Source organism: Anser anser, assembly GCF_964211835.1.
Source record: "Anser anser genome assembly, chromosome: 20".
NCBI classification, from domain to species: Eukaryota; Metazoa; Chordata; class Aves; order Anseriformes; family Anatidae; genus Anser; species Anser anser.
The window spans coordinates 1,713,667-1,741,045 of record NC_139741.1 but is presented as its reverse complement, the minus strand read 5'-3'; the positions used below and the strand labels follow the sequence as shown (position 1 = coordinate 1,741,045).

Here is a 27,379-nt window from a genome sequence, read left to right as displayed (position 1 = left end):
GCCGGGCCCGGCGGCCGCCCCCGCCCCCGCCCGCCCGCCCGCCACGTCCGTCTCCCGTCCCGGCTCCTTTCCATGGTTCCCGGCGCGCTCCGTGCCTGCCGCCGCCCCCGCAGCGCCGGTAAGGGGGGCGGGCCGGGCCGGGCCGGGCCGGGCCGGGGCTCGGCTCTTTGTGCGCCGCGGCCGGGCCGGGCCGAGCCGAGCCGGGCGGCGCCTCCCGGCCTGCGCGGGCCGCGGCCCCGAGCTTCGCGGGGCCGGGCGGGGAGCGGGAGGGGGCCGCCGGGCCGCTTCGGGCTCCGCGGGGCCCGGGCAGCGCCGCACGGGGGCCGCGGCGGCCGAGCTGCGGGGAGGGGAAGCGGGGGCGGCCCCGGTCCAGCCCGGGCAGGAGCCGGGAGTGGGGGGGGGGGGGGGGCGGCTCCGGCAGCGCGGCCCCGGGCCCGGTTCTCCCCCTGCCCGCGGGCAGCGCCCGGCACGGCCCCGCCGCCTGCCCGGTGAGGGGCAGCCGGAGAAGCGGCCCCTGCCCACCCCCCGTCCCCCGGGCGGCACCTCCGGGGGCTGGAGGGTCCCCGTGGCCCGGTGGTGTCCGGAGCCCCCGTGGTGGGGACGGCGGGGCAGGGCCCCCGGAGCTGGTGCCGGGCTGCCCCCCGTGCTGCCCCCCGTGCTGCCCCCCGTGCTGCCCCATAACACGGGGCTCGGCTGCCTGGAGCTTTGCTGCGGGTCTGGAGTTCCTGTTGTGGGATGCCATCCTGTTCCGCAGCTCCCCGCTGCTCGAGAAGTGCTCTTAAATCCCCGTCCTGCTCCTCAGCTCCCCACAAATCGAGCAGAGCGCTTACACCCCCTGACATCTCTGCTGGGGACAGATCACGCAGCCTAGCTTAGGGAACGCGGCAGGCCCCTTCCGTGCCAAGGCGTTTGTGGTTAGCTCCCGGCTCCGGAGGTGTTTGCGGACCCCAGGAGCCCAGCCGCGTCGCCCTGCTGGGTTTGGAGGGCGCGCGGGGCTGGCAGCGAAGCTGTCGTGGGCAAACGGCGGCAGGGAAGAGCCTGGGAGCTGCCTCGCCCGTGGGAATCACCATTTCAGAGCAGCGCTCTCGAGTGTTGTCTGCCTCGCCAGGCAGTTTGGATAGACTCCTTTTTATTATTTTTAAAAAGCAGCGGAGTCGCACCTCCTCCTCACACGTCCTCCGGCTGCTGCCACCGAAAATAAACGTGGGGGACGGAGCGGTGACAAAATCCACGGGGAAATCCTGCTGTCCTGGGCCGACCCCTCAGCCTGTAAGTCTGGGGGCACCCAAACTTGGTGGCCAGGGGCACATGGCAGCCAACGAAGGCTTTTATTCTCCTTGCCGCCTCCTCCTCCTCGTTCGTCTTTAACGATGCAGACTGAAGCACCATCTACCTCACTGCCAAGCTGTTTGTGATTTTCATGAAGATTTTCCCGTGGACGCTCCGGGCTGAAGCTGTGGCAATGGGGCAGTGGGAAGCTGCAGGAGCTGTGCCCCTCTGGGAAACGGGCATTCGGCCCCTGCCGGTGGCTGGGCGACAGAAAAGGTTTCGGTGGTCATCAAGGGGAAGGAGACGCAGCCTGTGGTCGGCTCACGGTGCTGTCGCTGCTGGTACGTGCCCGTTGTGGTGGCCTCTGCGATGTCCAGCCGCCCCGGGAGCGCCCGTCTGCCGCGGCGAGGATGTGCCTGGTGCTGGCGGAGCCTCACGTGCTGTCCCCTGGGCCCAGCACCTCCGACTGCAAAAACCATTTGCTTCAGAGACAGGTGGAAGGCGTCCGTCCCTTCTCCCAGCAGATAAGCTCCGAGAAGAGCTTTGTTTTTTTCTCAGCATTTTGTTAGCAAAGAGCTTTCAGATTCGAAACGCAAACCAACAAAACGGCACCTAAGTGAGGCGCCAACACCCGGCCTTTTCCCCCAGCTGGATCCGCGGCATCGCTGGGCAGGATTTCCCTTCGCGGTGGCTCCAAGGGCTGCACACATGGGCGCTGTGTACGTGGGTGCCGCGGGCCGCAGCCGCTGTGGGGCTGGCAGGAGCGTGCGGGGCGCGCGTGGCATTTCCCAGCGCGATAGCGAGCCCTCGGTGCTTATCTGCCTGCGCAAATGTGCGCTGCGGGGGCGAAGATAGCGGGGTGCTGAGTGCTCCGGGCAGTCACATTCGGACGGGAGAGGTCGGGGAAGAGCTGAGAGGTAACTCACACTCGGTTGCTGTCGCCGTGAGGATAAAATCTGAGGGCAGGACCCGCGGGATGGGTGCCACTGCCGTAACCCTCGGGCTGCGCGCGCTGGCTGGCGTCGTGGGGTGCCCGTGGTCAGAGTGGGGAGGCTCCTGGGCAGCGTGAGCTGATAGTAATAATTTTACACTGTAAAATCAGAGTGCATAAAATAATAACATGAACCCGCTTTCAGTTGTGAGAGGTGGTGACGGGTGGCGCTGGGCTTGCAGCAAGTGGTTTGGGGACCAGGGTTTGCCGGGCTGTGCTCCTGGTTTTGACAGCTCTCTTGGCTGCATGGAGCTGGTGCAGGGGCTGGGAGAAGTGCTGGCTGGGCAGCCCCTGAATGCAACAGGGAATTTGGGAAGAAAAAAAAAAAAACAAAACAGCAACCCAGCTAGCTGGCAAACCAGCTGCAAATAATGGGAGATGAGGACGCTGGGCAATATCTGGGCCTGGCTCTTGCACCGCTGCCTCCAGGTGTGGCTGTTCAGCTGCGTGCTGCGATTCGGCCCCTCCGTCGGGTTCAGCACCTCGGGGTCAGGCTTGGTGCCGCAGGATTGCCGGCCTGAGCAGTCAGCCCTCGCCAGCTCCCTGTAGTGCAGGGATCTGCCCAGGAGCATCCTAAATCCCCAGTTAATTGCGAGCACCGTGCCATGGGCGGCAGCGTCATGGTTCAGGTGGCTTTTGGTGGCTGTTCGTCCTGGCTTGCCCGCTACTTGGAGCTCCAAGCCCAGCCTCTCCCCTTCCGCCAGCTCGGATATCTGCGGGTTTGATTTAAAGCAGGTCCGTCTGCTGCAGGGACGCAGCGTTTATTTCTTGTCGGTGCCCATGGTACGGAGTAAAACCTCCCAGGAACAGAATGATCGATTGGTGACTGCCGTTGGGAACTGGAAAGAAAAAGGCATCCTCAAACTCTGCTTCGAGCCGGTCCTTGCCCCTGGATTTTCTGCTGAAGCCTCTGTTGACGTGCCCGCGATGTGGAGCAGGGCCTGCAGCGGAAAGGGGCCGTATCGCCTTACGGAGCTCCTCACGTCCCTGCCAAAACGTGGCCATGAGCGGGGCTGGGGACGTCAGCCGCGGTGCGATGCTGCAGGTCTGCTCCTGCCCCGTCCCTCCAGGGGCTGCCGGGCTGATCTGGGCCGTGTGGACCTGTGGGACTGCAAAACTGGGGTGCTGCTGCTGTGGGAGCAAAGCCCCCGTCCCTGTTAAACCTCCACCTGCGGCCCCGCTCGGGCACTTTGCCGGCTGCGTGTGCGGCGCGGCCGGGAGAGGCTGCTGGCACGAGGGCGGCTGCCACCGGGCTGGGTTCCACGGGGAGTCAGGACAGAAGGTCAACCAGCAATTTATTTATTCGTCCATTCATTTAGTGTGGTGTAACTCTAGAAACTTGGGATCTGGTCGGTTGAGACACTTTGTTTAAATTTCAACTATTTTTTTTAAAAACCTCTTTTGAAAAATCCGTGCTGGTTAGCTGTCCCTGACGCACGTATTAACCACTGAGACGCGCTGACTTTTCGACTGGAAAATGTTGAAACAAGCCTTTTGGTTAACTTCCCATTTTTTGGAACGGGCTAGGGAGTGCCAGGAGGCCCTGCAGAGCCTTTGCCTGGGCTAAACTGGAGTTGCTTGGCTTTGAAAACCATCGGATTTAAAAAAAATGAAGTAAAAAGCCGGAGCAGCCCCGTGGGCAGCACGTCCCTGCTCAGACCACCCGTGTCCCGTGGGCATCGGACGTGGGGCTCCGTGGCGTGGCCCTGGCGGTGCCGGGGGGACGCTGGGGTGCCCCCGGCCGGGGCCGTCCCGCCTCGCGGCCGCCTTTGATGCCGGTGAGTGGCAGGTCCTTTGTGGCCCCTTTGTGCCTCCCTCGGTTCTCCCGGCCCGCACAAAACCTGCCATGGAAACCGAGCCCGGCCGATGTCCCGGGAAACCCGGAGGCGCAATTAGGAAATGCAAATACGAATGCAAATTCCTTCACCGCCTTCAAGGCCGTGGAAAACCGTCCCTGTGCCACCGGTGTCCCTGTGCCACCGGTGTCCCTGTGCCACCGGTGTCCCTGTGCCACTGGTGTCTCTGTGCCACCGGTGTCCCTGTGCCACCGGTGTCCCTGTGCCACCGGTGTCCCTGTGCCACCGGTGTCCCAAGCCATGGGCAGCGGGACGGGGACGGGGACGGGGATGGGGCAGGCAGCCCCAGGGGCAGTGCCGGTGGCCGCGGGGCACCTCGGGCTCTCCTCCTGTTTCCCCAGGGCCTCGGCAGCATCCTGCGGGAAGGACGGGGCGTTTCGGCCCGTGCCGAGCGGTGACTCATAGGTGACAACGCGATATTGATATTTTTTTCCATCCCCTCTCGGTTGCCCGGCGACAAACAAACAAACAAGTGTCTCAAAATCCAAGCCAGCGCCGCAGCCGGAAGGCAGAGCCCCTCGCGGCTCCCCAGCGCCGCGCCGCCACCTCCCCGCCGTGGTGCTGCAGGGGCCGTGCCGCGAGCAGGGTGCTGGGGGTGCTGCTACCCCGGCCAGGAGCTCCTCCGTGGCCCTGCCGGGCTCGGGGCAGTGCCCCCAGGGGGTTTGGTGGACTCGGGACCGACCCCAGGAGCTGGCTCTTGGTGGTGTCGGTGGAAACCCAGCGTGCGTTAGGCTGCGCGCAGCACCGCTGGCCTGTCCAGTTCCAGACCAGGTGAATTTTGTTGGAGTTTGGAGGTGTCTTGCGCACGCTGAGCGGCTTCCCTTGCCCTGAAAGGGTTCATCCGGGGCCGCCCCGTGCTCTGCAGTCCCCCGATTGCCTTCCCACGCAAGGCACCAGCGTGCCCGGCGTCCTCCCCCCGTCTGCGGCAGGTCCTTCCCCGTCCGCGGCTGAAGTGGCGCATGGGACGTGCTCTGCCCAGGTGTCCCCGTTAGCAGTGCCCTCCCGTTGGGACACGGCCACCTGCATGCCTTGTACTTTCTCCTAGCCCCAGTCCGCTGTAATTGCTGGAAAACGGGCTCTGGCCCCCCGGGGGTGGCGTTTCTCCCTTCTGCCCGGCAGCTCGTCGATCCCTGCCCTCGCTCGCGTCCCCGGGGCCTGGCTGAGGCCTCGGCGGAGCGAGGCCGAGCTGTAACGGGGAGAGAGCAGGTGGCTTGCCTCCAGAAAATGGGGCATGGCACAACTGCCAGATAACTTATCGGGACGTCCAAGCTGATTTTAGTGTTTGACTCAGTTACGGAGTCAATTATAACTGTGTTTCTTTCTTTCTTTCTTTCTCTACCACCCCGTTCCCAGGCGGCCGTGGAGCACTGGCACGAGGGCAGCCTTTGGAGATCGGGAGGCCGGCGGGAGCGCTGCGAGGTACCGTGTGCTGGGGGGGACGCTGACCCTGCCTCTGCTGCCCGGGGGGCCCTGCCCTGCTCCCCCTCGTGCCTTTTGGGGGCCGGGCTGGATGGGGCGGCCCCCGGAGCTGCAGGGGCTGCGCGGGGCGGTGGTGACGGGAGGTGGAGATGGGGCAGCTGCGTGCCAGGGCCATAGCACAGCACAAGGCAGGGGACTTCCCGTGGGGACAGTTCCTGGCTCCTGGCACTCAGGAAGGGCTCGGAGTTGTGTTGGAGAGGGGATGTGGTGCTCTGGGGGGGGCACGAGGGCTCGTGGCCCCTCTGCGCTGTGGACAGGCAGACGGACGGCACAGCTGCAGCGCAGCGCTAATCCTCCCGCTGATGGAGCCCGGTGGCTTGTTCCAGCCCACTGCTCCTGAAATCCTTGTTGCTTTTAACCTCCCTGGCTGATAACTGCAGCTGTCGGGCCGGCCCAAAGCAACTGGGACAGCACAGCGACGGAGCTGGGCGTGAATTAATTACTCAAACTTAAAAATAACGCGGGAGAAGTGAGGCTGGGGCTTCGAGGAAGAACGTGCCCTAGTTCGGTGGCCGCGCTGCCAGAGCACAGCCCGTGCGTGGGGGCTGCGAGCGGGGTCCCCTCGCCCTGGGAGCGGGGCAGTGCGGACGTGGGAGCTGGCAGTCCAGGTTAGCATCCCACATAATTTCAGTATCTAATCCCGATGTGCTGTGGTGGAGCAGAGGGAACAGAGCGAGCACGAGACGCTTTCAAGGGCTTTCATCTCCCCGCTGTGTGCCGGAGGATGGAGCCGCGATCCCCGCGGCGCGCTGAAACCTTCCTGGCGCTTCTGCGGGAGAGGCCTGATGGATCGGCGTTAATTAAATACCCGTCCCTGGCGAGGTGTAGTGTTTCAAGCAGGTTCTCCTCTGCTGAGCAATGTCACCCGGCGCGAGGGAGGACAAAAGAGCAGCGCGATCACAATGCGGTGCCGTGTCCCGGGACAACGAGGGGACGGCAGTGCCCGAATCGTCAGCTCGGTGCTTTCGCGGGGTGGCTTCCATCAGCCATATGGCTTATTGACTCATAAAAAGGCAACTCCTCCATTTGCAACTTAATTACTCCCTTTCTCCCTGCCGGTGCCGGCTCGCAGCGGTGCTGAGCTGGCAGTGCCGAGGGCTGGGCGACCTCGCGGGGTGCGCAGCTCCCGCAGGCGGCGGCGGACGGGAGCCTTTTGGGTGGCTTCGTGCTGGGCATCGCCGCCGTGCCTTGCAGCAGGGAGTGGGACAGGCTGCTCTGTAGCTAAATCTGCTCCCTGATCCAGGCAGATTCCCCAACGACACCCTCGCAAGCTTTCTTTGGACACGGAGCCAGGGTTCGGGAGCCGTGTCCGGTGATGCGGCAGGGACACAGACACCCGTAACGGGTGCAGCACTGGCCGCTCTTTGGAGCAGCTCGCTTTCTGGGTGCCGGGGTTTGGGGCTGCCCGCAGGTCCGGGCACCTGGGGGCTTCCTCGAGCTGCAGAGGGGGCCATGGGGGCACAGGACCCTCACACGGGTCCCCAGCTGTGCCCTGGAGCGAGCCCGTGCTGGCCCTGCGGGTTTCACCGCCTGCGTGGCGTGGAAACCCCAAGTCTTTCCTCTTCCTCGGCTGTGGTTTCAGCGGCCTGAATGTAGTGGTTGCAAGCAGCCTGCGTAATGACCACTTTTAAATCTTTTTACCAGATCCTAATGGGCAGGGGCCTGTCCTGGTAAATAATTTACCGTGCCCGTGAGTGAGAGTTTTACTCTCCTCGTTTTGTTTCCATAGAAACTTGTGCGGTCCTTCTGCTCCACGTAGCCCTCGGCGAATCAATACTGCTTTTTTTTTTTTTTTTCCTTTGCACGTTGAGCGATGGCCCTCAAATCCTGGAGGCCAGAGAACAGCAACGGGTGCCGGTGGCCCCGTGGCACCTCGGTGCTGGGGTGCCAGTGCCCGGTCAGAGCCCGCACAACCTCCGTGGCTTGGCCCTGTGCTTGAGGCCCTCGGCCCGCACCGACCCTGCCTCTAACCCTTGGTTTTCTTCCTTTTGTGCCCCTGCACGAAGCTGCTTCAGGAATTGCTGCCCAACTTCTGGAAGCTTACCCCAGTGCCCGGGCTGGGGCAGGGGAAGCGCGGTCTCCTCCCAGTCCATCCCAGTCCATCCCCAGTGTGCTCCTGCTGCACCAGGAACAAGTGGGGACGCGTCCTGCGCTGGCAAGGGAAGGGGCTGGCTCCGCTCAGGCTCTTTCTCCTTTTTCCCCTCTGTCCTTAAATTTCTTTGACCCCTGGCCGAAAATGGCAAATCAGCGTTTGTGAAGGAGCCGTGCTAATTAGCCAGCGAGGCACGATGTGTGCCCAGCCCTGCCCCCAGCACGGATTAGCTGTCGCCCGCCCTACGGCTAGGTGCCGGCCGACAAAACCTAATCCCCAGGCAGCCCAGAGGTGGCTCCTCCGCCGGCCCTGACCTCCTGGTGCTGGCCCCAGCAGAGCCGATCACCTTTGTCTCCGCGAGAGTTTTCCTTTTCCTCTCGGCGGCTTCCCGGTGCTTTTGTGCGCGCGGCCGGCGAGGGTTTTGGCGCTGAGCCGGGAGCACAAAGGGAGGAGAGGGGATAAGCGGCTCAGGACGGGGCTGTGCGACATACGGCGCGAGGGCTTTGCGGGACGGGACGGGGGTGCCTGCGGCTCGGCGCTGGCGGGGCCTCCGTGGGTTTCCTCCCGCAAGGCTTGCACCGACAGCACGTCCGTGAGCAGCACCGGAGCCCTGCGGGGACGTCGTCATGCTGCACGTGGATGGGGAAACTGAGGCACAGAGAGGGCGTTTGACTCAGAAAAGGGTCCCTGGGCTGGAGCTCGGCACCAGCACCAGCAGGTGGGGCCCACAGGGACTGTGTCTCCAGCCCAACATTTGCTTAATTGCTTCTCCTACAGCGTCTGCCCTGCGGTGGGTGCCTTGCTCTGCTGGCAGGTGCGCAGGGTCCCTGCATTGGCCGGGGCCGTAGGACAGTGCTGGGTCTGGAGCAGCTTTGCAGAGGGGCCAGGATTTTGGGAGAGCCCCTGACACCCTGCTTCGCCCCGTCCCTCGCTCCCGGCACCTCTCCCTCCTTCCTACCCACGTCAGGGGGGTGACGTCCCCTGGGTGCCATCGCTGTGCCAGCAGCCACCCGGAGCAGCGTGCCGCGGGCACCCAGCCGCTGTGCTTGCAGGGCTTGTGCAGGGTTCGTGGGACAGGAGGGCACGGGGAGGGACACAACCGGAGCCGGGGCACGGCTCTCAGCCGGTGCGGGAGCAGCTGGGGTCGCTGACGCCTTCTGTAGCAAAGCAAACAGGAGGGAGACGCCCTGATCCCGATTACGGCCGCGCTGGCGGCTGCTTGTCCCCCTGTCCCCGTCCCTGCCAGCAGCCCTCCGGCCTGCGTGCCCTCCGCACGCCCGCCTGCTGCAGCCGTTTGCCACCAGCCCCGGCAGCACGCTGAGTTTTCGGCTGGGACAAACATGTTTTGGTGTCGGCGGCGAGAGCCGGAGGAGGAAACGTTGCGATTGCTCAGCCACCTTGCGGAGCAACCTTAAATCTGCCCCCCTGCTTTCGTCAGCCTCTTGCATCTAATTTACTGCACGTCGACACGGGATTGATCCGAGCAGGGATGCATTTAAATCATACAAAGGACGCTGGGTTACTTTAATCGCTCACACTTGCTTGACCCATTTTTTTTTTAATCCCTTCCTGGAAACCTTGTTTCGCGTTTGAATTCCCTCAACTATTTTAGGAATGCGGTCCTACCAAGCTCAAATTACCTTCAGTGAAGCCATTGGAAGGCGGCCTCGCAAGGCGGGCAACTTTTTGATTAAGATCTAGTGCTATCTCATTAATATAGGCTTAGTTTGGAAGGGGGGGCGGGGGGGAAGGACTGTAATTGTGGCCTGGCAAACGCGTGTGAGACCCGGGGATTAGTTACGGGGAAACACCAGGCGCTCCAGGAGGGCTCTGTCCTGCACAGCCCAGGGCTCTCCGTCCCTTGCTCACCACGGCCACGCACCCCGCTGCCACCCAGGGTCCCGGGGGAAGGCTGGGGTCCCTCAGGAGCCCTCACCCTGCTTCTCCCCCCAGGCCGAGAGCAGCCGCTGCGTTTCGGCCTGGCGAGGCTGCTCTGCAGGCCCGCCGGGTGCTGCGGGGCTGACATCTGGTGCGCGCACAAAGGCCCCTCGTAAATCTGTCTGGGAGGGTGGCACGGCGCGGTTCCTGGCGCTGGGATCCCGCAGGAGAAGAGGATTTCCCTGAGTCGGGTGGCCGGGGGCGCACGGTGCTGCTGGCCTCTGCCAGCCGCAGCCGCGAGCGCCGAGCAGCCGCGGCCCGGGGGTGACAGGCACCCATGGGTGCAGGTTCCCGTGGGGGCTCGGTTACCCTGGCCCTTTCTTTGTGCTGCTCTGGCCCGGCTCTCAGAGCCGATGGGATTTGGGTTTGCAGAGGTACGTGCTGCATGGGCTTTCACACAGAGGTTTTTTTTTTTTCCCTTTTTTTTTTTTTCTTTCCCTGATTGCTTTATACTTTTCTGAAAAGGGCTTAAACCCAGCCTTTTTAATACGTGGTGGAACAAGTATTGAAGGGATCCTCGTGTGCCTGCTTGTTCCTGTGCGAAAGGACCTGATCGCAGGCAGCTTCCCCGGGCTGCGGAGCTGGAGGTGTGCGTGTGTGCGCTGCCGGGGCCGACAGAGAGGTGACGGAGGAGACTTGGGGAAGGCTTAACGCAGCCACATCCTGCACGTCCTCGGTGTGTGCTCTGAATTTCAATCTGCTGCTAGACACTACCGTAATTTTTGTTCCCGATCGTTTACTTTTCATCCTGGTTTTAATCCCATTACAGTCACCGCTGGCCAGACACCTGCAGCCGCCGAGCGGTCCTGTTCCTGCGCTTCTCGCTCCTTTTCAGCGAGCTCCCTTTGAAGGGGCCTGGCTGACGGCAGAGCTCCGAAAACCTGCCCTGGATGAAGCAGTTCTTGATTTAATGCGTCCAGTGTGAGTCTTCCTCCGAGAGCTTTCCCTCCAGAGCTTGGAGCAGGGGAAAAAAGGGCTGGTCTTGTCCAGCCGCGTTTAAGCAACCCCATCTGTTGTCTGAGCTGCAGCAGACACTCGGGAGGAGAATATTCTCCTTCGCGCTGGTGCCAAGGCTTTGCCCTGAGTTGCGAGGGCTGTGAGCAGTCGGTCCCGCTGCTTTTACAGCTGTTGGCTCCTTCGCCAGGGCTGCTTTCCTCGCAGAGCTGAGCAACTGTTGTTCCCAGCATGAAATCGCTGGGCTCACCAGCCCCAAGGATTATCCAGCTGCTCCTCTGCTGGTCCTGGGAGCACCCTCAGCACGGTCTCCTCCTCGTCCCATCCTGCTGGCACTGTGGTTGAAGCCTCTGGGGTGAGCTGCGGGCTGCAGCAGGGCAGGCTGGTGCCCTGTGTCCGTGCTGCGGGGCGTCGCGTGCCCTGGGCTCTGCGAAATGAGCTTTGGGAGGGCTGTGCAGCCCGTGGGTGGCTCGGAGATGTGCTCGTCAGCTCCCCAGCCAGTGCCTCGAAGGGTTTCTCTGTGGCTGCTGAGGTCTTGCTCTTGGCTTTGTCTCCGCCGAGTGTGGATTCGGGTTGTGTGAGCTGGGGGGGGGGGGGGCCACGGGGCTTCCTGCGCCCGGCCGTGCCCCGAGTGCGGCGCTGCCCTCGCCTGGGGCTGTGCTTGGCCGCCAGCTTCCTTCCTTCCTTTTCGGGCAATCTGCAGGATTTTGCTTTTCCTGGCGCCCTCCCAGCCCCTCGCTGACATCACTGAGCCACCGGCCAGCAGTGCCCAGACCGTTCCCTGTGGCACCGGCACGGGGATCCCGCTCGCCTTTCTCCGGATTTGAACTCCTGCTGCTGTGGGGGTTTGCATTTCTCTGGGATGTCATCAGGACATTAAAAATGGGTTTTAAGACCTGCGTTTGCAGCCTTGCCCCGCTGCGTGCTGGGGGCACCGCCTGTGCCTTGCCTCTGCCAAATTTGCTGGTGTGAGCACCAGCGCCGGCCGGGCAGCGTCCCTGCGAGCCGCGCGGCCGTGACTCAGGCTTCACGGGCTTGGGAGCGTCTTTGCGATACAATCCCTCGTTGTTGTTTAAAGCCAGATGTGCAGCAGAGCCTTTTTGGCATACAAATGTCCCCGTCCCTGTTTTTTTTTTTTTTTTCATCTTAGGACCAGAAGCTTTCAATTATTCAGCGGGCTGCTGCTCCCAGTCACGCTATCTGGCATGGGCTGCGATTTAAATGAGTCGTCCCAGACCCCGGTGCCTCGTTGACTAACACCTTCCACGGAAAAGAGGCGTCTGCAGCTGGGAGAGCCCAGCCTTTCCCCGGCAGGGCAGAGGGATTTCCACACTCGGCTGCGTGTTGGTGGCCGGGGCCTTCGGCTCCCTCTAAACGGGGCTGCCCGGCCCTCGTGGTTATGGGGAAGACCTTAAATACCCGCTCAGAAGTCAAACGGCGGGAGACAAATACCCCCGACCACAGGCACTTATTGTTGCTCTAGAGATCTTAGGGTTTTAAAAGAGATTGGGGGATTTTTTAGGCACACTTCCTGATTTTGGAGCCTGATTTTATTATGTGATGTTTATGAGATATTAGATCAGCAAAGCCATACTAGCGAGTTCTCTGCAGGTCTCATCATCCCCAGGTTTTTGTGTTTGGATCCTGTGTGTGTTTGCGGCATGTCCTTTACGACCTGTTCTCCCCTAGATGTGTGGGCTCTGAACCTGTCCTCGCTGAGCGGCTGAAGCAGCGTGCGTCCCCCCGGGAACGCGTTAGAGCTCAGTTTAGCATGCGACTAAACCAGAAATGCAATATTGCAATTAAAGTACAACCCCAGAGGTGCGAACAATGCTGGCTTTTCGCTGTGAATGAATCATGGCAGCAGAGGAGGAACCAAGAAGCAGTGTTTTGTTAACCGGCTCCAGCAGATTTGTTCGTCACCGGTGAGCAGAGCCGGGCAGGGCGGTTGCGGCATCATGCCCCGCTCACGCTGCGCTGCTCCACGCCTCGCTCCTCGCACGCCGCAGCAATCCCTGCCGGGCGAGAGGGCTGGGATGGAGCTGGCTCATGGCCGAGCGATCCCTTCAAATGCATTTTCTTAGCGAGCGCAGAGCAGGCGGTGACTTTCCACGCTCAGAAATGCCTCCTCGTGAGCCTTTCTGCTCCCTCTCCTCCAGTCCTGGCTTTTGTGCGTAGGGTGGCCTTGGTAAGGGCACGGGAGAGCCCGGGTGACCTTCAGAGGTGGCTGCTCCGCTTAATGGTGTTGAACCTGATTATAGTGTTTCACTGAGAAATGTGCTTGGCATGTTCTTCTCAATTAAATGCAGTTTTAGGGACAGTTGTCCTGAGCTCTCCGCCTGCCACTTGGGAAAAAGCTTTTGAAAATGATATTATGGATCGAAAGTGTTCCTGGGGTAATTCTTTCTAAACAGCGGAGTTAATCCAGAACTGAATTTGGCCCTGCATTTCCAAATGAGAAGCAGTAGCTGTATAATCTGTTTATGGTTTTAAAGTGAACGTTAATCTTGGATTTGGTGGCTTTTCCCAGGGGTCGATTTGTTGTGCTGCAGTGCTTTAGCCCCCTGCACTGAAATGACTCCGTTTTTTTTTATTTTAAAGAGAGATTTCACCGTGTTTATAAATAAACGTAAGACCTGGAAATGTGAAATCTGTGGAGCCCTCTGCAGTGGAAGCAATGTCGCGCTCCTTACCTCGCAGCTCTCGCAATTTGTGTGCGCAGCACCTGGCACAGTGAACCTGAGCTCCTGGCTGCCCTCCGCAGCACGGCGATGTGCCGATCGCGCCAGGACACAGCTGAATGGGTTGAATTTGGTTGAATTTCCCCCACTGAGGCAGGAGATCTCGCTGTGCCTCTGGGCACCTTGTTCACACCTTGGTGGTGAGCACGGCCCCTGCCTGCAGCCTCCTGGCCACGCATCGGGGCACGGATGATGCTCGCGCTGTTGGCTGAGCAAGCGAGGCAGAGCCACGAAAGGAAGAAGTTAAAAATTGTGCTCCTCCCTCCAAAGGGAAAGAAAAACCCCTAGAAGGGGGGATTTCTGAGATGGGCTGTAGATGAAGGTGTTACCAAAAATACGCCTCGTGCGCAAGTCCAGCTGCTGCTCCTGGCGAGGACGGAGCTCAAAGCTGCCCCCCTCCCTGCCGCCCCGGGGTCTTGTGGCTCTTTTCGAAAAAAGCGACCTCAAAAAGCTGACTTCTGTGACTTCTCTCCCCTCTGCCCCGCAGGTGGGAGGATGCTGCAGCGCGCCGGGGGCTGACGCGCGGTGCTGCGGCCGCGGGGAGCGGTGCCCCCGCCGCCCACCCATGCTCCCCGCCGGCAGCCGGGGCAGCGCCCCGTGACGGGTGGCAGCAGGCGCCCGCCTTACCGGGACCGGGATCGGGATCGGGATCGGGACCGGGACCATCGCCCCCGTGCTGGCCACCCCGCCATGACGAGCCTCTTCCGACGCAGCAGCAGCAACGGCGGGTCGCGCGGCGGCTCCTCGGCGCAGGAGCTCAACAACAGCCGCCCTGCCAGGCAGGTCCGCCGGCTGGAGTTCAACCAGGCCATGGAGGACTTCAAGACCATGTTCCCCAACATGGACTACGACATTATCGAGTGCGTTCTGAGGGCCAACAACGGCGCCGTGGACGCCACCATCGACCAGCTCCTGCAGATGAACTTGGACAGCAGCGGCTGCGACGACAGCTCGGACTCGGAGGACAGCATCCCCCCCGAGGTACCCCCGCGGCCGGCTCAGCGCGAGCAGGCGGTGCGGTCCCACTCTGCCGTGTTTGTGCCACCTGCAAAATTGGTGTCAGCCCAGCGGGTGGGGGTGTGAGGGTAAGGGAAAGGCAGCGGAGCTGGTGTTATTGCAGCCCTGCAGCTGCGCTTCGCCGGCTCAAGGAAGCCAGACCCATGGCAGCACCCTTGGGAGCTGCTGGCTCCGGGGGTGCAGGATGCCTGGGCACCATCCAGCCACCGCAGGCAGCAGACGTTTGAACCCCAATTTGGTTGATTTGTAGCACAGAGCCTGCTTGGTTTGCCTCGGGCAGTGCTTGAGGCTTGAGCCAAACTGCTTTCCTCCCTCCTTTCCTCCCCCAAACCAACTGAAAGCCTATTGCTGCCATCAGAGGATCCCCCCGGTTGCCAAAATGCTGCGCCTCGTCCCTCGAGAGCAGCACCCCCAGTGCCAGGGGACGGAGCCGGGATGTGTCCCCATCCTGCAGCACTGCTCAGCTGGTCCCGGTCCCCGGGGGGAGCAATGCCCCCGCTCGCCCTCACCCCATCCTTCTCCCCCTCCAGATCCTGGAGCGGACCCTGGAGCCGGACAGCTCGGACGAGGAGCCCCCCCCCGTGTACTCCCCCCCTGCCTACGAGAGCCAGGCGCTGGGCAGCCGCTGCCCCCGCGCGCCCCCCACGCCGCCGCCCAGGTGAGCGCCAGCCCCTCGCCGCGGCACAGGACCCCACCGGGGGGGCTGCTGTGCACGAGCCCCCCATACAGGGGGGGGTCTGGCGTCGGTTCATTAGGACTGGGCGAGACGAAGCCAAGGGGGATGAATGAAGCTCGCAGCTGGCAAAAAAAACGGCCGCGAGGCCCCGAGACGTGAACAGCTGAGGGGCCCGGAGAGCCGCTCTGGGAGCGAGTGGAATGGCAAAAATCAGCTCCTGGGGGCGGGGAGCGCTTGACGCCTCTCGAAAACACCAGGTGCTGCGCGGCCGGGGCCCAGCACCTCTTATCTCCTGGCACGGGGAGCCCGCGTGGCTGTGCTGCGGTGGGGAAGGGCGGCAGGGCCGCGGCCGTGGGAGGGCAGCGCCTCGGGGCGCCGTCACGCTGCTGCTGCTGCTGCTGCTGCTGCTGCTGCTGCTGCTGCTCCATCGGGCCACTGAGCCACGACCGTGGGCTTGGAGGAAAGCACCTGCCACTGCCCTCGTTGCCTCCCTGTGCCAGGTCCCCTGCTGCAGACGGTTCTGCTGGTTGTGCAGGCTGGTTTTGATGTCCAGGGGGAGAAATTTGTAAGCAAAGCCCTGCAGTGGTAAAGCTCCCACGTCGCTGTTTGCCAGGAGCCTGAGCGAAACAGGGAGAAGGAAAATCCAGCCTGCAGAATAGCGGAGCGAGGCTTGAAAAGCAACTCCCAGAGATTTCAGAGTCACTAGGACAGCTTTTGGCTCTCCTGAGCTCATGCTAACACGAGGGCTTGGGGAGGCAGGACGAGATTTCCCAGCGCCCAGGACAAAACCCGTGGAGCTGGGTTGGGGGGGCCGTAGGCACAGGGCCCTGCGCCCCCTTATTCCAGCACCGTGGGGTCCCCCTGGCCTACGGGTGCTCTCTGTGCTTGCCCGCAGGACGGATGTGCCGGGGCCCGGCAGCGCCCAGGCGCCCGGCCGCTACAGGAACTGGAACCCGCCGCTCCTGGGCAACCTCCCCGAGGATTTCCTGCGCATCCTGCCCCAGCAGGCGCCCCGCGCCCAGGTGAGGGCCCCGCCGCGCCCCGGCGCTGAGCCGCCCGCAGCTCCCACGGCCGGTGCTGGGTCGTTCAGGGCGGCGCTGGAGCGAGCGAGGCGTGCAGGAGGAAACTTCCAGCCAGGCTCTGAGGCTTTGTGCCATTAGTTAGCTCGGCGGTCGCTGCCAGAAATACCACGTGCAAGAAGCGCTTAATGTTTTAAATTATTTGACCTGCTGCCCCAGTGAGAAACGCTCTTGGGCAGAGCGGTGCATTCGGTGCGTTCAGGGGCTGTTGTTGCGTGCATTAGATACCAGATCTTGTGCGCACCAGAGGATTTCCCCCTGGGAAGTCAGTCCCCGTATGCTTCACGGCGGTTTTGGGGCCACGCAGCTTGTCCTCGCAGCACCTTTCTGCAAGGGCCAGTGCCCTCCCAGCGTGGCAGGGACCAGGGGAGAGCCGCAGATGCCCTTCCCTCCCCGTGCATCGTCTCTTCCCTCCCTTTTTGGCTCCAAAGGCAGCCTGCCACGTTTCCATAAATAATTGCCCTGGAACTTGAGCTTCTCAGGCTATATTACCTTTCTGGGAATAGGAACATGCCAATTCATTTGGGCTCAAGGGGAGGAGAGGAGCAGCTGCCCTTTTCTTTCCCTGGTAATTGTGTGCTTTTGCTTTTTATGGCACTCTGAGAGCAGCTACAAATCAGATAAATATTGTAGGCAAGGGTGAGATTGCTACTGTGCAGCGTGGCTCTGCTCCTCCACGTGTGCAAGCGTGCCAGGAGCCAGGGGATGCGAGCACAGGGGCGTTTGTCAGTGGGAAATTGCAGTCTCTGCCTTTTTGCTGGGGAAATTAAAGCAGCGATGCTGGCTGCAAGACCTTCCTCCCTCACCTCGACACCAGGTGCCGTCTTAGTTCAACTCCGTGTGTTTAAATTAAAAATATTTGCAAATATGCTCTGCGAACGAGCTCTTCCAGGGGCACGGCGGGTCCTTGCTGTGCCGTGCCGGTTCCCAGACCACGGGGTGTGTGCTCCCGTGCAGGAATGTCACCCCCTGGCTCCTCCACCCCGTGGGCAGACCCGGGGGTGCCCAGTGCCCCCTTTGCCCTGGCTGGGGGGTGCCCCTCCAGGCGGGGCCGTTGGAGCGGGAGGCAGGGACCCCGCTGCCAACAGACCGTAGGAGCAAAATGCCGGTGTCAGCGTAAGGCGGGGGGCTCTGGGGAGCTTTGTGGGGGGCCAGGTCCCACGGCCGCAGACCAACCTCTGCCCTGTCTGCCTCCTGCCCAGGGCTCTCCAGGCTGCCGGCAGCCCGTGCCGAGGGGGCTCGGCCCGCGGGGCCAGGGCTCCCTGGAGCAGGAGAGGAGGTGGAAGCAGTACCTGGAGGACGAGCGGATCGCGCTCTTCCTGCAGAACGAGGAGTTCATGAAGGAGCTACAGAGGAACCGGGATTTCCTGCTTGCCCTGGAGAGAGGTGAGGAGCACCGCTGGAAACCTCTCGCTGCGTTTTGGCCGTGTGCCTCCCTCCAGGACAGAGGTCCTGCTGTGGTGGCCTGGCCGGTGACGAGGCGGAGACGTGCAGGATGTGGTCAGGGCCGCGGCGGCAGCCCGACCTGCCAGCACCGAGCAGCAGGCTTTGTTCCTGCGCTCCTCTTGGCGCTGAGCCGCCTGCCGCGAGGCTCTGCTCCTCCTGCCCACCTCTGCGAGGCCTCCAGCAAAGCCCAGCAAATCTGTGGCGAGGAGCCCTGGCAATGCCCTCCAAGCCCCACGCGGGGAGACAGCCAGCATGGCTTTACCGGGGCCGTTCCTCCCCCGTCACCACGCACCTTCCCACTTCCCCTCGTGTCCCCGTGCTGCTGTGAGGGGCCACCCGGCCGTGAGCACCGCAGGCGTGCAGGGGAAAGGAGCACGGAGCTGTGCGTGCTGCCCCAGGGGTCTGACCGAGCGGGCCTCGGGGCTTTTTGTCTTTCAGACCGGTTGAAATACGAGTCAAAAAAGTCCAAGTCGAGCAGCGTTGCTGTCAGCAACGATTTTGGTTTCTCCTCCGTAATATCAGGTAATTTCAAGGGGCGCTAGAGTAGCACCTCTCGTCAGCCGGGTGCCTCCCAGCTCTGCCCAACGTGCCGTGCCGTGCCGTGCCGTGCTGTGCTGTGCCACGCTGATGCCCTCTGATGTGGCTGCAGGGGAAGGAACCCAGCCGGTCCCTCCCTGCTGCACAAAGCCCCCAGAGCGTGCGGGAGAGGGGAGGGAGGGCGATGGAGATGGGTGCTGGCGCCCTCCCCGGCCTCGCCCTGCCTTCCCCAGGCAGCACTGCTCCCGTGCCCTGCCTCTGTCCCTGCGGTGGGAGCAGGGATGCAGTTCCCAGGGGCGACAAAGCCTGCCCTTGCCTTGATCGGAGCGGAGGATTGTGCCTGGGAGGCATAATGACTGTCCTGGGTAATCCTGATTAACCTCGGCAGCAGGGCAGCTGCCCGGGGACAGAATTAGCGCTGGTGTCTGTGCGTGTCCCCGTGCGGGGCTGGGGGCAGGCGAAACGCAGCCGACTCAAGGTCCCTGCACCCCGGGTCTCTGCGCCCCAGGTCTCGGGGGTTTTGTCAGCGGGGGGGTCCTCGTCTGGAGCCAGCCCCCGCCGTGCTGATGCCCTCGTCCTGCTCGCTTTTGCTCAGCTCCGCTCGTGGCAGGGCTGCGCTCCACGGGCGCTGGAACTGGGTCATGGAAACGATTTGTCTCGAGCCTCCCCCGGCCGCGTGCCGCCTGTGACCAGACGTTTGCCTTCCAGGTGACGCAGCCCCCCCCGTAAGCAGCGAGGCCGGCGGCGCCGTGTCCGACGATGCCTTATTCAGAGACAAATTGAAACACATGGGGAAGTGTGAGTCGGGTTCCGGCACTGGCGGCGGGCGGCCCCCGAGGGGCTGCAGGGGGTGGCAGGGGGCAGAGCTGGCTCACGCAGCACGTCCGTGGGTGCCGCCGCACGTGTCCGCTGGCACGCGTGCCCCCGGGCTCCTTGCCACCCCTTGTGGCAGGCTGGCACAGGTGTCCCCACCACCCCCCGACTCACACGGCTGGCACGTGGGCGTGCAAGGCACGGGCCACCGCACGCTGCAGGCGCACGCCGCGCTACGACGGAGCTCGGCCCCGGCAGCAGCGCTTTGGAGTGAAGTTTCCAACTGCGTTTCGCAGTTCTGGGCTCGGGCATCCCACACCCGGCAGCGACAGGGAGCTGCCGTGCCCTGTGCCATGCGGGAGGCCGGGTCCTTCAGTCCCGGCTCTGCGCTGCAATCCTGGAGGAGGAAGCAGAGGGGTTGCTGTAACTCTCCCTTTCCAAATCCATTCCTCTTAGCCACTCAGTCTGCTTCTCCCGCCGCAGAACAGCCCAAGTTCTTTGGGCAGCCTGACTCAGACCACCACTAGCTGAGACCCACTGGGAAGGGCTGGGTTAGTCACGGGGAGGGAATGCCACAAAAATCCCAGTGAAAGGGTGACAGTGTCAGCACCGTGGCCATCTCCTCCCCACCACCCGCGGCGGCTTTGGGGAGGGATTGGGGTGAGACTCTCACCTGGCTGCTTGCTTCCAGCAACGCGCAAGAAGCTGTTTGAACTTGCCAGAGCCTTCTCCGAGAAGACGAAGATGCGGAAGTCGAAAAGAAAACACCTGTTGAAGCACCAGGTGTATCCTAAAAGGGGGCTCGCTGCCATCTGTCCCCAGCAGCTGGGAACCGCTGCGGGGCTGCAGGGTGCGGGCTGGGCAAGCCGCGGTCCCAGGGGACTCTGCAAGGCTGTGGTTTGGCGAGGAGCCTCCCCAGCTGCCTCCCGCGGCTGGGCTGGGGGCTGCGAAGGGTCACTGGTGGTGCTGCGGCCACATCCTGGCCCCCTGACGCGTTTTCCTTAGCAGAGGGCGCAGGCTGGGGACAGCAGCTTCCACGGCAAATCTTCTCGACGATGTCGAAGGACACTCGTGCGGTAAGAAACGCCGTGCCGTGCCGTGCCATGCTGTGCCATGCCGTGCCATACGTGATAGGCTCAGCCCGGCAGGCCAGGGACCTGCTGTGCTGGCCCTATCCTGCCCCACACCAGTACCAGGCTGAGTGGGATCCTGTCGGGTCCATGCCGGGGGCACAGCCACCCGTGCAGCGGGCTCAGCCCCAGCACCACGCAGCTCTCCGGTCATCACGCGCTTGCTGGGTGCCTGGGGACGGGCTTCTCCCCTTCTGGGGAGCCTCGGGGATTGCAGCCGGGCTGCGCATAGCCTGGGGCCAGGGCACCATCCCCGCAAAGCTGTCGGCAGCTGGGTTCGCACCGAGGTGACTCCTGGCACTGTTGTGCCAACCCCGACCACCTCGGAGCTGGCTCAGGTGTGACTGCGTGGCAGGAATGCCTCCCTGGGCCAAGACCTCCTTCCACCTTTCCCAGGCGTGTTCTGGCAGAATCTGTGTCCCAGTCCCGGGGTGTTTTCTGGCTGAGCAAGGAAATCCCTGCCCCGGGGCGGGACCCGAGCTGCCTCCTCACTGCAGCACCTCGGTGGCGTTGGGGCTGGTGTTGGGGCTGGCGTTGGGGCTGGCGTTGGGGTTGGTGTCCCATGTGGGGCGGCCGCAGCCCCCGACAGCCCCCGTCTGCCTGTGCCTTTCAGATGAAGACTTCCAAGCACGGAGGCAGCAGCTCCAGGAGGAGGAGGAGACGCCAAAGGAAGGGCAGTAAATGGTGAGAGGCACGGGGGGATGAGCACTTTTTGGTGAGCCTGCAAGCAGCCCCCGGTGCTTTGGTTTGGGTCTGGAGCCCCTCTGGGTGTGGACGAGCCCCACCAGCGCTGCAGGAGCCCCGGGCGCTGCGGTGGGCTGGTGCTGGCCGTGGTGTGGCTGAGGCTGAGCACACGCTGTTCTCTTTCCCTCCCCATCTCCTCCCCTGCAGGTCCCAGCACTGGGCTTTATTGCTGGCACAGAACATGCAAAAGGCTTAAGAAGAAGATGGCTGAAAAGGAAAAAAAAAAAAAAAACAACCAAACACCCAACAACAAACAACCCAGTTTTTTTGGCTGTTCTCCCTCTGCTTTTGTACTCCTCTGAAGTACAAGTATTGAAGTGAGGCACAAAGTTTTCTTACCAGGGGTTTGAAAACAACTTCTCCTATCTAGCAAATCAGCCAAAAGAAAAAAAAAGGAAAAAAAAAGGAAAAAAAGTCGGCAGCTGACCTGAGCTGCGGTGGAGCTGGTGGATCTCAGACCCGAGGAGCAGCCGTCTCTCTGTCCTGCTTGATCTGAGCGGCGTCGCGAGAAGAGTGAAAATCAGTTGTGCTAACGAGGATGCGTTCAAACGTGGGGATCTGCTCGGCTGGAGTGTTCCTGAACATATCTCTGTAGCGATCGGATGTAACTGTGCTCTGCACATGCAGGAAGAGCAAACACACGCGAGAGAGAACCTAAAAATCATTGTCTACTATTGCTAGGAGTAATGAGCAGAGATTCAGATCAGGTAATAGTTGAATATCGAATAATATAAATTGTTTATAAAAGGAAAGGCCTTCTTTTCCAAGGCATTTCACTTTGAATTAAACCTTTGCCTTTGGCATTGCTCAAACTGCCTTGAAGCCCGGACCTGAAGTGGCCGCAGTGAGGCCGGCTCTCTCCAGCAGCGCTCCCCGTGCCGGCGCGGCACGCGGCACCACCGCGGGCAGCACCAGGGGCCGGGTTTCTCATCGGTTTAACCCTCACGGCCGAGCCAGGCCGCGTCCCGTCGGGTGGCGTGCTGGTGGTGCTCCCCGGGTGCCAGGCAGGGCCCTCGGCGGGCCTGGGGACGTCCCTGCTGTAGGTAAGGTGCAGATTTGGGCTGGAAGCCCGAGCCGGGCGTTTGCAGCTGGGGCTGGCGGAGACGTTCCCGGCACGGAGTGTTTGCACAAGGGCTTGCAGGAGCTGCTGTGGGGCTGGGGCTCGGGGTGGCAGCAGGAGAGCTCCCTTCCCTGGGGGCTCGTTTTACCAGGGGAGGGCAGGGGTGGCCGGGAGGCAGCGCTCGAATCGTTGCAGCATTCAGAGATGCTGTCAGGCTAAAAATAATTACGTAAACAAATTCCTTCCCCGTGTAAGTAATGAGTGACGAGCATTAAGTCAGAAATTGCTCCCGCCAGCACATTTTCTTCTCCTTTATCGGCATAATCTGTTTACTGCTCAATTCAGGAGGTGGCTGTAGACGTGCCTGTTTCACTCTCTGGCTCCTGTGAACCAGCACAAATGTTGCAAGATTTGAGCTGTGAAGGCGGCAGACGCGGCAGCCCCAGCCATCAGACACACACGCAACTGTTGTCCCTGCCTCTCCGCGGGGTTTGGTAACAAAAGCCCACATTGCAGGCTCTGGCTCCCGACAGGCTCCTTTTCAAATCCTCCCCGGAGCCCGCATGCCTTTGAAGCGGACGCCAAGATATTTTTTCTCCCCGCAAGCAGCGCAGCCGCTGCACCTGCTGAGCGCCGCTGCCCTCGCCGCCACGGCGCCGCGCCTCGCCGCCCCGAGGCCGTCCTCGCCGGGGGAAATGGCACTGGGGGGCATGGTGCTGGCGGCACGGTGCTGGGGACACGGTGCTGGGGGACACGGTGCTGGGGGGCACGGCATGCCGTCGGCACAACCCGTGCACTCCCGGCCGCACCAGGGCTCTGCCCCAGCCTGGGCGCTGTGGTCACAGGCAGGCTGCTTGCACCAGGAGCCCGGCGAGGTCCGAGTCCCTCGAACCGGAGCAGCAGAAGATCCACCCCCGGGACTGATCCTGGCTTTGGTGTCTGCTCCTTTTCTGTGTAAGGAAGGGGGAGAGGAGCGTCCCTCGAGTCTTGGCACTGCCCGTAGCAGACGGGGGCTCAGCAGTCCCAGGCGATGCCGGCCTTGCCTCGAAGGTGACTTTGTGGCAGCAGCAGCGGGACGTGGGGAGGTGCTGGAGAGGCACGGTGCTGCCCTGCGCCGTGCAGGATAGGACCGGTGTCTGGCAGGGTGCGTGTCCCCCGGCGTGCAGGGGCAAAGTGTGAAGCTGGGGCTTCTTGCTGGGAACAGGAGGCCCTTCAGGAGCGGAGCGGGGCTTTTATCCCTAGCCTGGGACTGGCAGAAAGCGAGGAGGGGCGACTTCCCCGTCCCCCGCTGGCTCTGAGGTTAGCAGGAGGCTGCTGCCGCTCCCTCCCAGCCCAAAGCAGCTCTGCATATTTGGAAGAAAACCAAGCGTGGAATTGGAACAGCTTGTAAATGTTCCAGCGCCTCTGAGCTACTGAGTGCTTAACTTTCAGCTAAGTCTCCGCGAGTGCAGGACGCACCGACAGGCGGTGGAGCAGAAGCTCAGGCTCCTGCGGGTAGGAAGCTGCTCGTCCCCGCGGCGCCGTCACCCGACGGCTGCTCTGGTGGCAGCGTGAGGGTCGGGGGGGCAACAGCAGCGAGGTGCTCGTGGCCAGGTGGGTGCTTCAAGCCCATGGCCGAGCACTGGGCAGGCCCTGGGAGGGTTTGTCGTGCTCCTTGTCCTTTTACAAGAGCCACTTAAGGCTTTGGTCTGCGCTCTCATGCCCTGGGCGAGCCACCTCCAGGCCACGTCGCAGGTCAGGCCTGCTGGAAATAGGGGCGGTGGTGGGGACAGGGTCACTGCGCAGCCTCCGTCCGCTGCACGCGGTGGGTGCGAGCCCAGCGCTTCGTGGGGGCTCGGGGCTGTGTTCGTTAACACGGTCTAACAACTTGCCCTTAAATATCCTAGTCTAGGCAAAGCCTCCCTGAATGATGTCACTCTGCAGCCATTTCGAAATATCTTGGAGGCACAAAGCATCATTTCAAAGGAGGATGGAGAGTGATTATTTTTATCTCCTTTAAAAAAAATAAGTCAGGTCTAATGAGTAGGAAGGCCACTAAAACCGGCTTGGAAGCCAAAATGCATTTCTTACATAAAAACGTACAGTTCTCAGTGACGTTTGTATCACTTCTCTACAGAATGTTTTAAAAGGAACAAACCAACAAAACCAATCTGTGGTGTGTGCGTGTTGCTATTTTAGAATTTATTTCCATAAGTGATTTTTTTTTCTTAAAGATGTTTAATAGTAATTCATATAATAAAGTCCTGTTGTACTCTTAACACCGATGTATTTCGCTTTGTGCTGCTGTTAGTTTTGGGAAGGAAAGAGATCAGGGTGGGGAGGGAAATGTCTCCCTTTGATGCCGCTCTGGCCATGCCCCTTGTGGCTGCAGATGCCCCAAAGCCACCCCGTCTCCTCGCCTCCCTGGCGGTGACAGTGTGCAGGTTGCATCCTGTGGTTTCTCAAGCAAGCAAGCGCCCAGGGGAGGCCCTTACACTGGTGAGCTCCTTCCTGCATCCAGGGCCAGATCCTGCTCCCACCCCGCAGGACGTTCGGGGCAGGAGCAGGTCCCGTTGCGTCTCTCAGGTCGTCTCCGCCTGTTGTGGAAGAGCATGAGAAGACGACCAGGAGCTCACGGCCGGGGGAGCCCAGGCTGGGGCTCAGAAGCCGTGAGGGTGGGCTTTTCACCAGGGAAATCCCCGAGGGCAGCAGGGAGCAGCAATGCTCCCCGGGGTGCTGTGACCCCAGGGCTGTGTGTAAGCTCACAGCGTGCCTGCTGCCAGCTCCGTGTGCGGGGACCGGGACCTGCCTTTCAAGAAAAAGCGGAAAAGGAAAAATGCTGTGGCTTACCCACTTAATTCCGAAATAACAAGCCTCTCGGGGATGGGGCGTGTGCATTTTCTTCAAACTGTTTCATTATCCATCGCACAGCAACTCCTCCGCGTCTGTCAGGCAGGCAGTCTGGCTCCTTCGCCTTGTCTCCTAGCGGGATGGAAAGACGTTATTATAATGAATTATTTCTGAAATATGTGTTATCAATCTCCAGCCCTGCATTTTTCGGCGCTGTGCCGAGCTGGCGGGATCACCAGGTGTGGAAGCCCGGAGCACTTGGGCTGTGGGATTGCTCTGAGCTGGCGGCACGAAGAGGGATCACCCCCGGGGCTGGTCCCAGCATCGCTTCCGTGCTCCCGTGGCCGTTGTGTGCCTGGCCCCTGGCCTCAGCTTCCCCCTCCTCTTGTCTGCTCTGAAATGCTTTGAAAGAAGTCAGAGAAGTCTCTTTTTCTCTGGGCTCTTCGGGCATTGAGCCCATGGGGCTTTTTGAGGGTGACACTTGCTCTGACGCTCCAAATCAGCCCACGCAGCTGATTTAGGGGGCAGCAGCAGGGTCTGGTTACGTGGCAGACCTGAGGACACATTCAGGCACTGCTGGAGGTGTTTGCAGGCCTGCAACAAACCCTGCTCTCCCATCAATGTGCTGGGGAGACCCCAGTGCTGGGGGGGCTGAGAACCACAGGGTCCGGCCTGGGATCACCGCTCCGTGCCCCCACCTCCCCTGCAGCCCAGCTCCAGCTGCCAGGGAGCAGCGTTTGGTTGCTGGCAGGATTGGAGCTCCCCAGCCTCACGTGTGGCTTGGAAACTTTCCCTGTGAAAGAAGACGCTGGAAAAAGTCAAGGCATTCTTGCCTTAAATGTCAAAAGCATCAAAATACTGGAGAAACCCTGGATGCGGCCCTCCCGCCGCAGCCAAGAAGGCCGTCGTAACCCGAGGGGGGAGCCGGGGCTCTTTCAAAGAGCTGAAAAGACCAGGGCCTGCCCAGTCCTTTGAGCAGCTCAGATGCAGCCCTGGAGCCGTCCCAGCAACTCCCTTTTGAATTCTTCCACTCTACAGGGGCAGGAGTTTTGTCTTTCAAAACTTTCTCCCAGCAGCGGAGAGAAGGCCGGGACTAAACGCTGCGGCTGGCCCATGGTGAATGCTGGAGGTGTTTTACGCTGGCATCGGGTACCTGCTTCGGTGGAAATTTACTGCCCCCTTCCTTTATAACACTGCAAGATGGAAGGAGTGAATGAATGCTTTTTTTTTCTCCTTTTTTTTTTTTTTTTTCATCAGCTCTTTCCCAGGCCGAGGGCTGCATCCCAGCGAACAGGCCCCAGGCCTTGCCATGTGCTTCTTAGAAGCTGGGTTCATGGAACCGCTGGCGGGGGGAAGGCTGTTTGCGCAGGGCAAACAACCTCGGTGTAGCCGTTGGATTTCATTAATCAGGGTAAAGAAAAAAAAAAAAAATACAGGCTGGGGCTCGGTGCCGGCAGCCAGGCACCGTCTGCTGCCACCTCCTGGGCCCAGCGAGCAGTGCCGAGGCTGCCGGGGCAGGATCAGGCCCTGGTGCAATCCTGCCGGGTGCTGGCTCTGTCTGGGTGAGACACAACACAAAAAGGGACCGAAGGGAGACCCCAGCTCTCTGTGTCCCACCGCGGGGGGGAGGTTTGCGGCCCCCCGCCGCTGGTCCCCAGGCTGCCACGGGCGCGTAGTGGTGCTCAGCTGGGGGACAGCGGACGGGGCTGGTGCAGAGTGCCATGGGGGTGGAGGACGAGCCCCAGCCAGCAGGATCCCAAACGATGCCGGGCCATATGGACGTCCTCCCTCCCATGTGGAGATAAATGGCGGGCTGTGTGTGCTAGGATGTGTCTGCGCAGCACAGGGCGGCAGTTTCTGATGTGCCCCCTCCTTGCAGGAGCACCCAGCGCAGCCACGGCAGCTCCCTGCTCCTTTGGGGCCAGCAGCTGTCCTGCCCCGTCACTCGCAGCCGCCGGCTGGGGCCGGGAGCAGGGCGGCCCGAATGGCTCCCTCAGAAACCGGAGACGGCAGCACCGCCACGTCCCGCACCCTGCAGGCGCTCAGCGAGCGTAACGGGGCAACAGCTGCTGCCACGGCTCCTGCTTAGCCCCATCTTGGTCTGCCATCGCTCGCAGGCCCCGGGGAGGCACAGTGCCCCCGCTGCAGGGTGGGCACGGCCGTCCCGTGATGGCGGGAGCACAGCAGGGGAACCAAAACAGCCACTGAGGGCCCGGGAGTGGGGTGTGCGTGGTTTTGGGGTGTGAGGTCACGTTTTACACAGCATCCCTCAGCCTCCAGGCCGGGCCCGTGCCCTGGCCCCCGGAGCACCAAGGTCCTTGCTTGGCCCACGCAGGGGTGTGGTAACGCTGCTCTGGGACCTGTTTTGGGGCTTTTAGCCCCAAAAGCAGGATAAATCTGGGACCTGTTTGGGGACTTTTAGCCCCGAAAGCAGGATGAATCTGGGACCTGTTTCGGGACTTTTAGCCCCCAAATCAGGACAAATCTGGGACCTGTTTCAGGACTTTTAGCCCCAAAAGCAGGATAGATCCCAGCAGGTGCTGCCCAGGTGGGTGGAGAGGACCCTCAAGGCTCCAGAGGCCAGTGGGGGTCTGGGTCTCAGCCCCGTGCCCGTCGGGGACCACCAAGGGCGGCGGAAGGGCCCCGAGGGCCCCGGCCCCGCGCGTTCGTGACCGTGCCGGGGGCGGTGGCGGGGCTCGGCCACGGTGGCGCTGTCCCTTTAAATGGC

The 27,379-nt window shown here is 62.0% G+C and overlaps 1 protein-coding gene and 1 long non-coding RNA gene across 4 annotated transcripts; one reads left to right on the top strand and one right to left on the bottom strand.

Moving 5' to 3' along the window:
- Positions 1–24,077, top strand: CUEDC1 (CUE domain containing 1). Of its 3 annotated transcripts, none has more exons than XM_083806666.1 (12): positions 1–118; positions 5,470–5,535; positions 13,808–14,301; positions 14,868–14,995; positions 15,909–16,035; positions 17,295–17,478; positions 17,977–18,060; positions 18,784–18,873; positions 19,580–19,673; positions 19,906–19,964; positions 20,632–20,702; positions 20,910–24,077. In XM_083806666.1, the coding sequence occupies exons 3-11, from the start codon at positions 14,011–14,013 to the stop codon at positions 20,697–20,699; spliced, it is 1,125 nt and encodes a 374-aa protein (XP_083662792.1). In that variant the 5' UTR covers positions 1–118; positions 5,470–5,535; positions 13,808–14,010; the 3' UTR covers positions 20,700–20,702; positions 20,910–24,077. The 3 variants fall into 3 exon arrangements, with proteins under 3 accessions (XP_083662792.1, XP_083662794.1, XP_083662793.1); XM_083806668.1 differs by lacking the exon at positions 1–118 and adding an exon at positions 431–2,186; XM_083806667.1 differs by lacking the exon at positions 1–118 and adding an exon at positions 431–4,887.
- On the bottom strand, positions 22,527–27,281 carry LOC310884644. Its single transcript, XR_014574320.1, has 2 exons — positions 24,652–27,281; positions 22,527–24,398 (listed from the first exon to the last, which is right to left on the bottom strand). It is a non-coding gene; the product is annotated as an uncharacterized lncRNA (long non-coding RNA).
- Between the last annotated feature and the right edge of the window lie 98 nt (positions 27,282–27,379).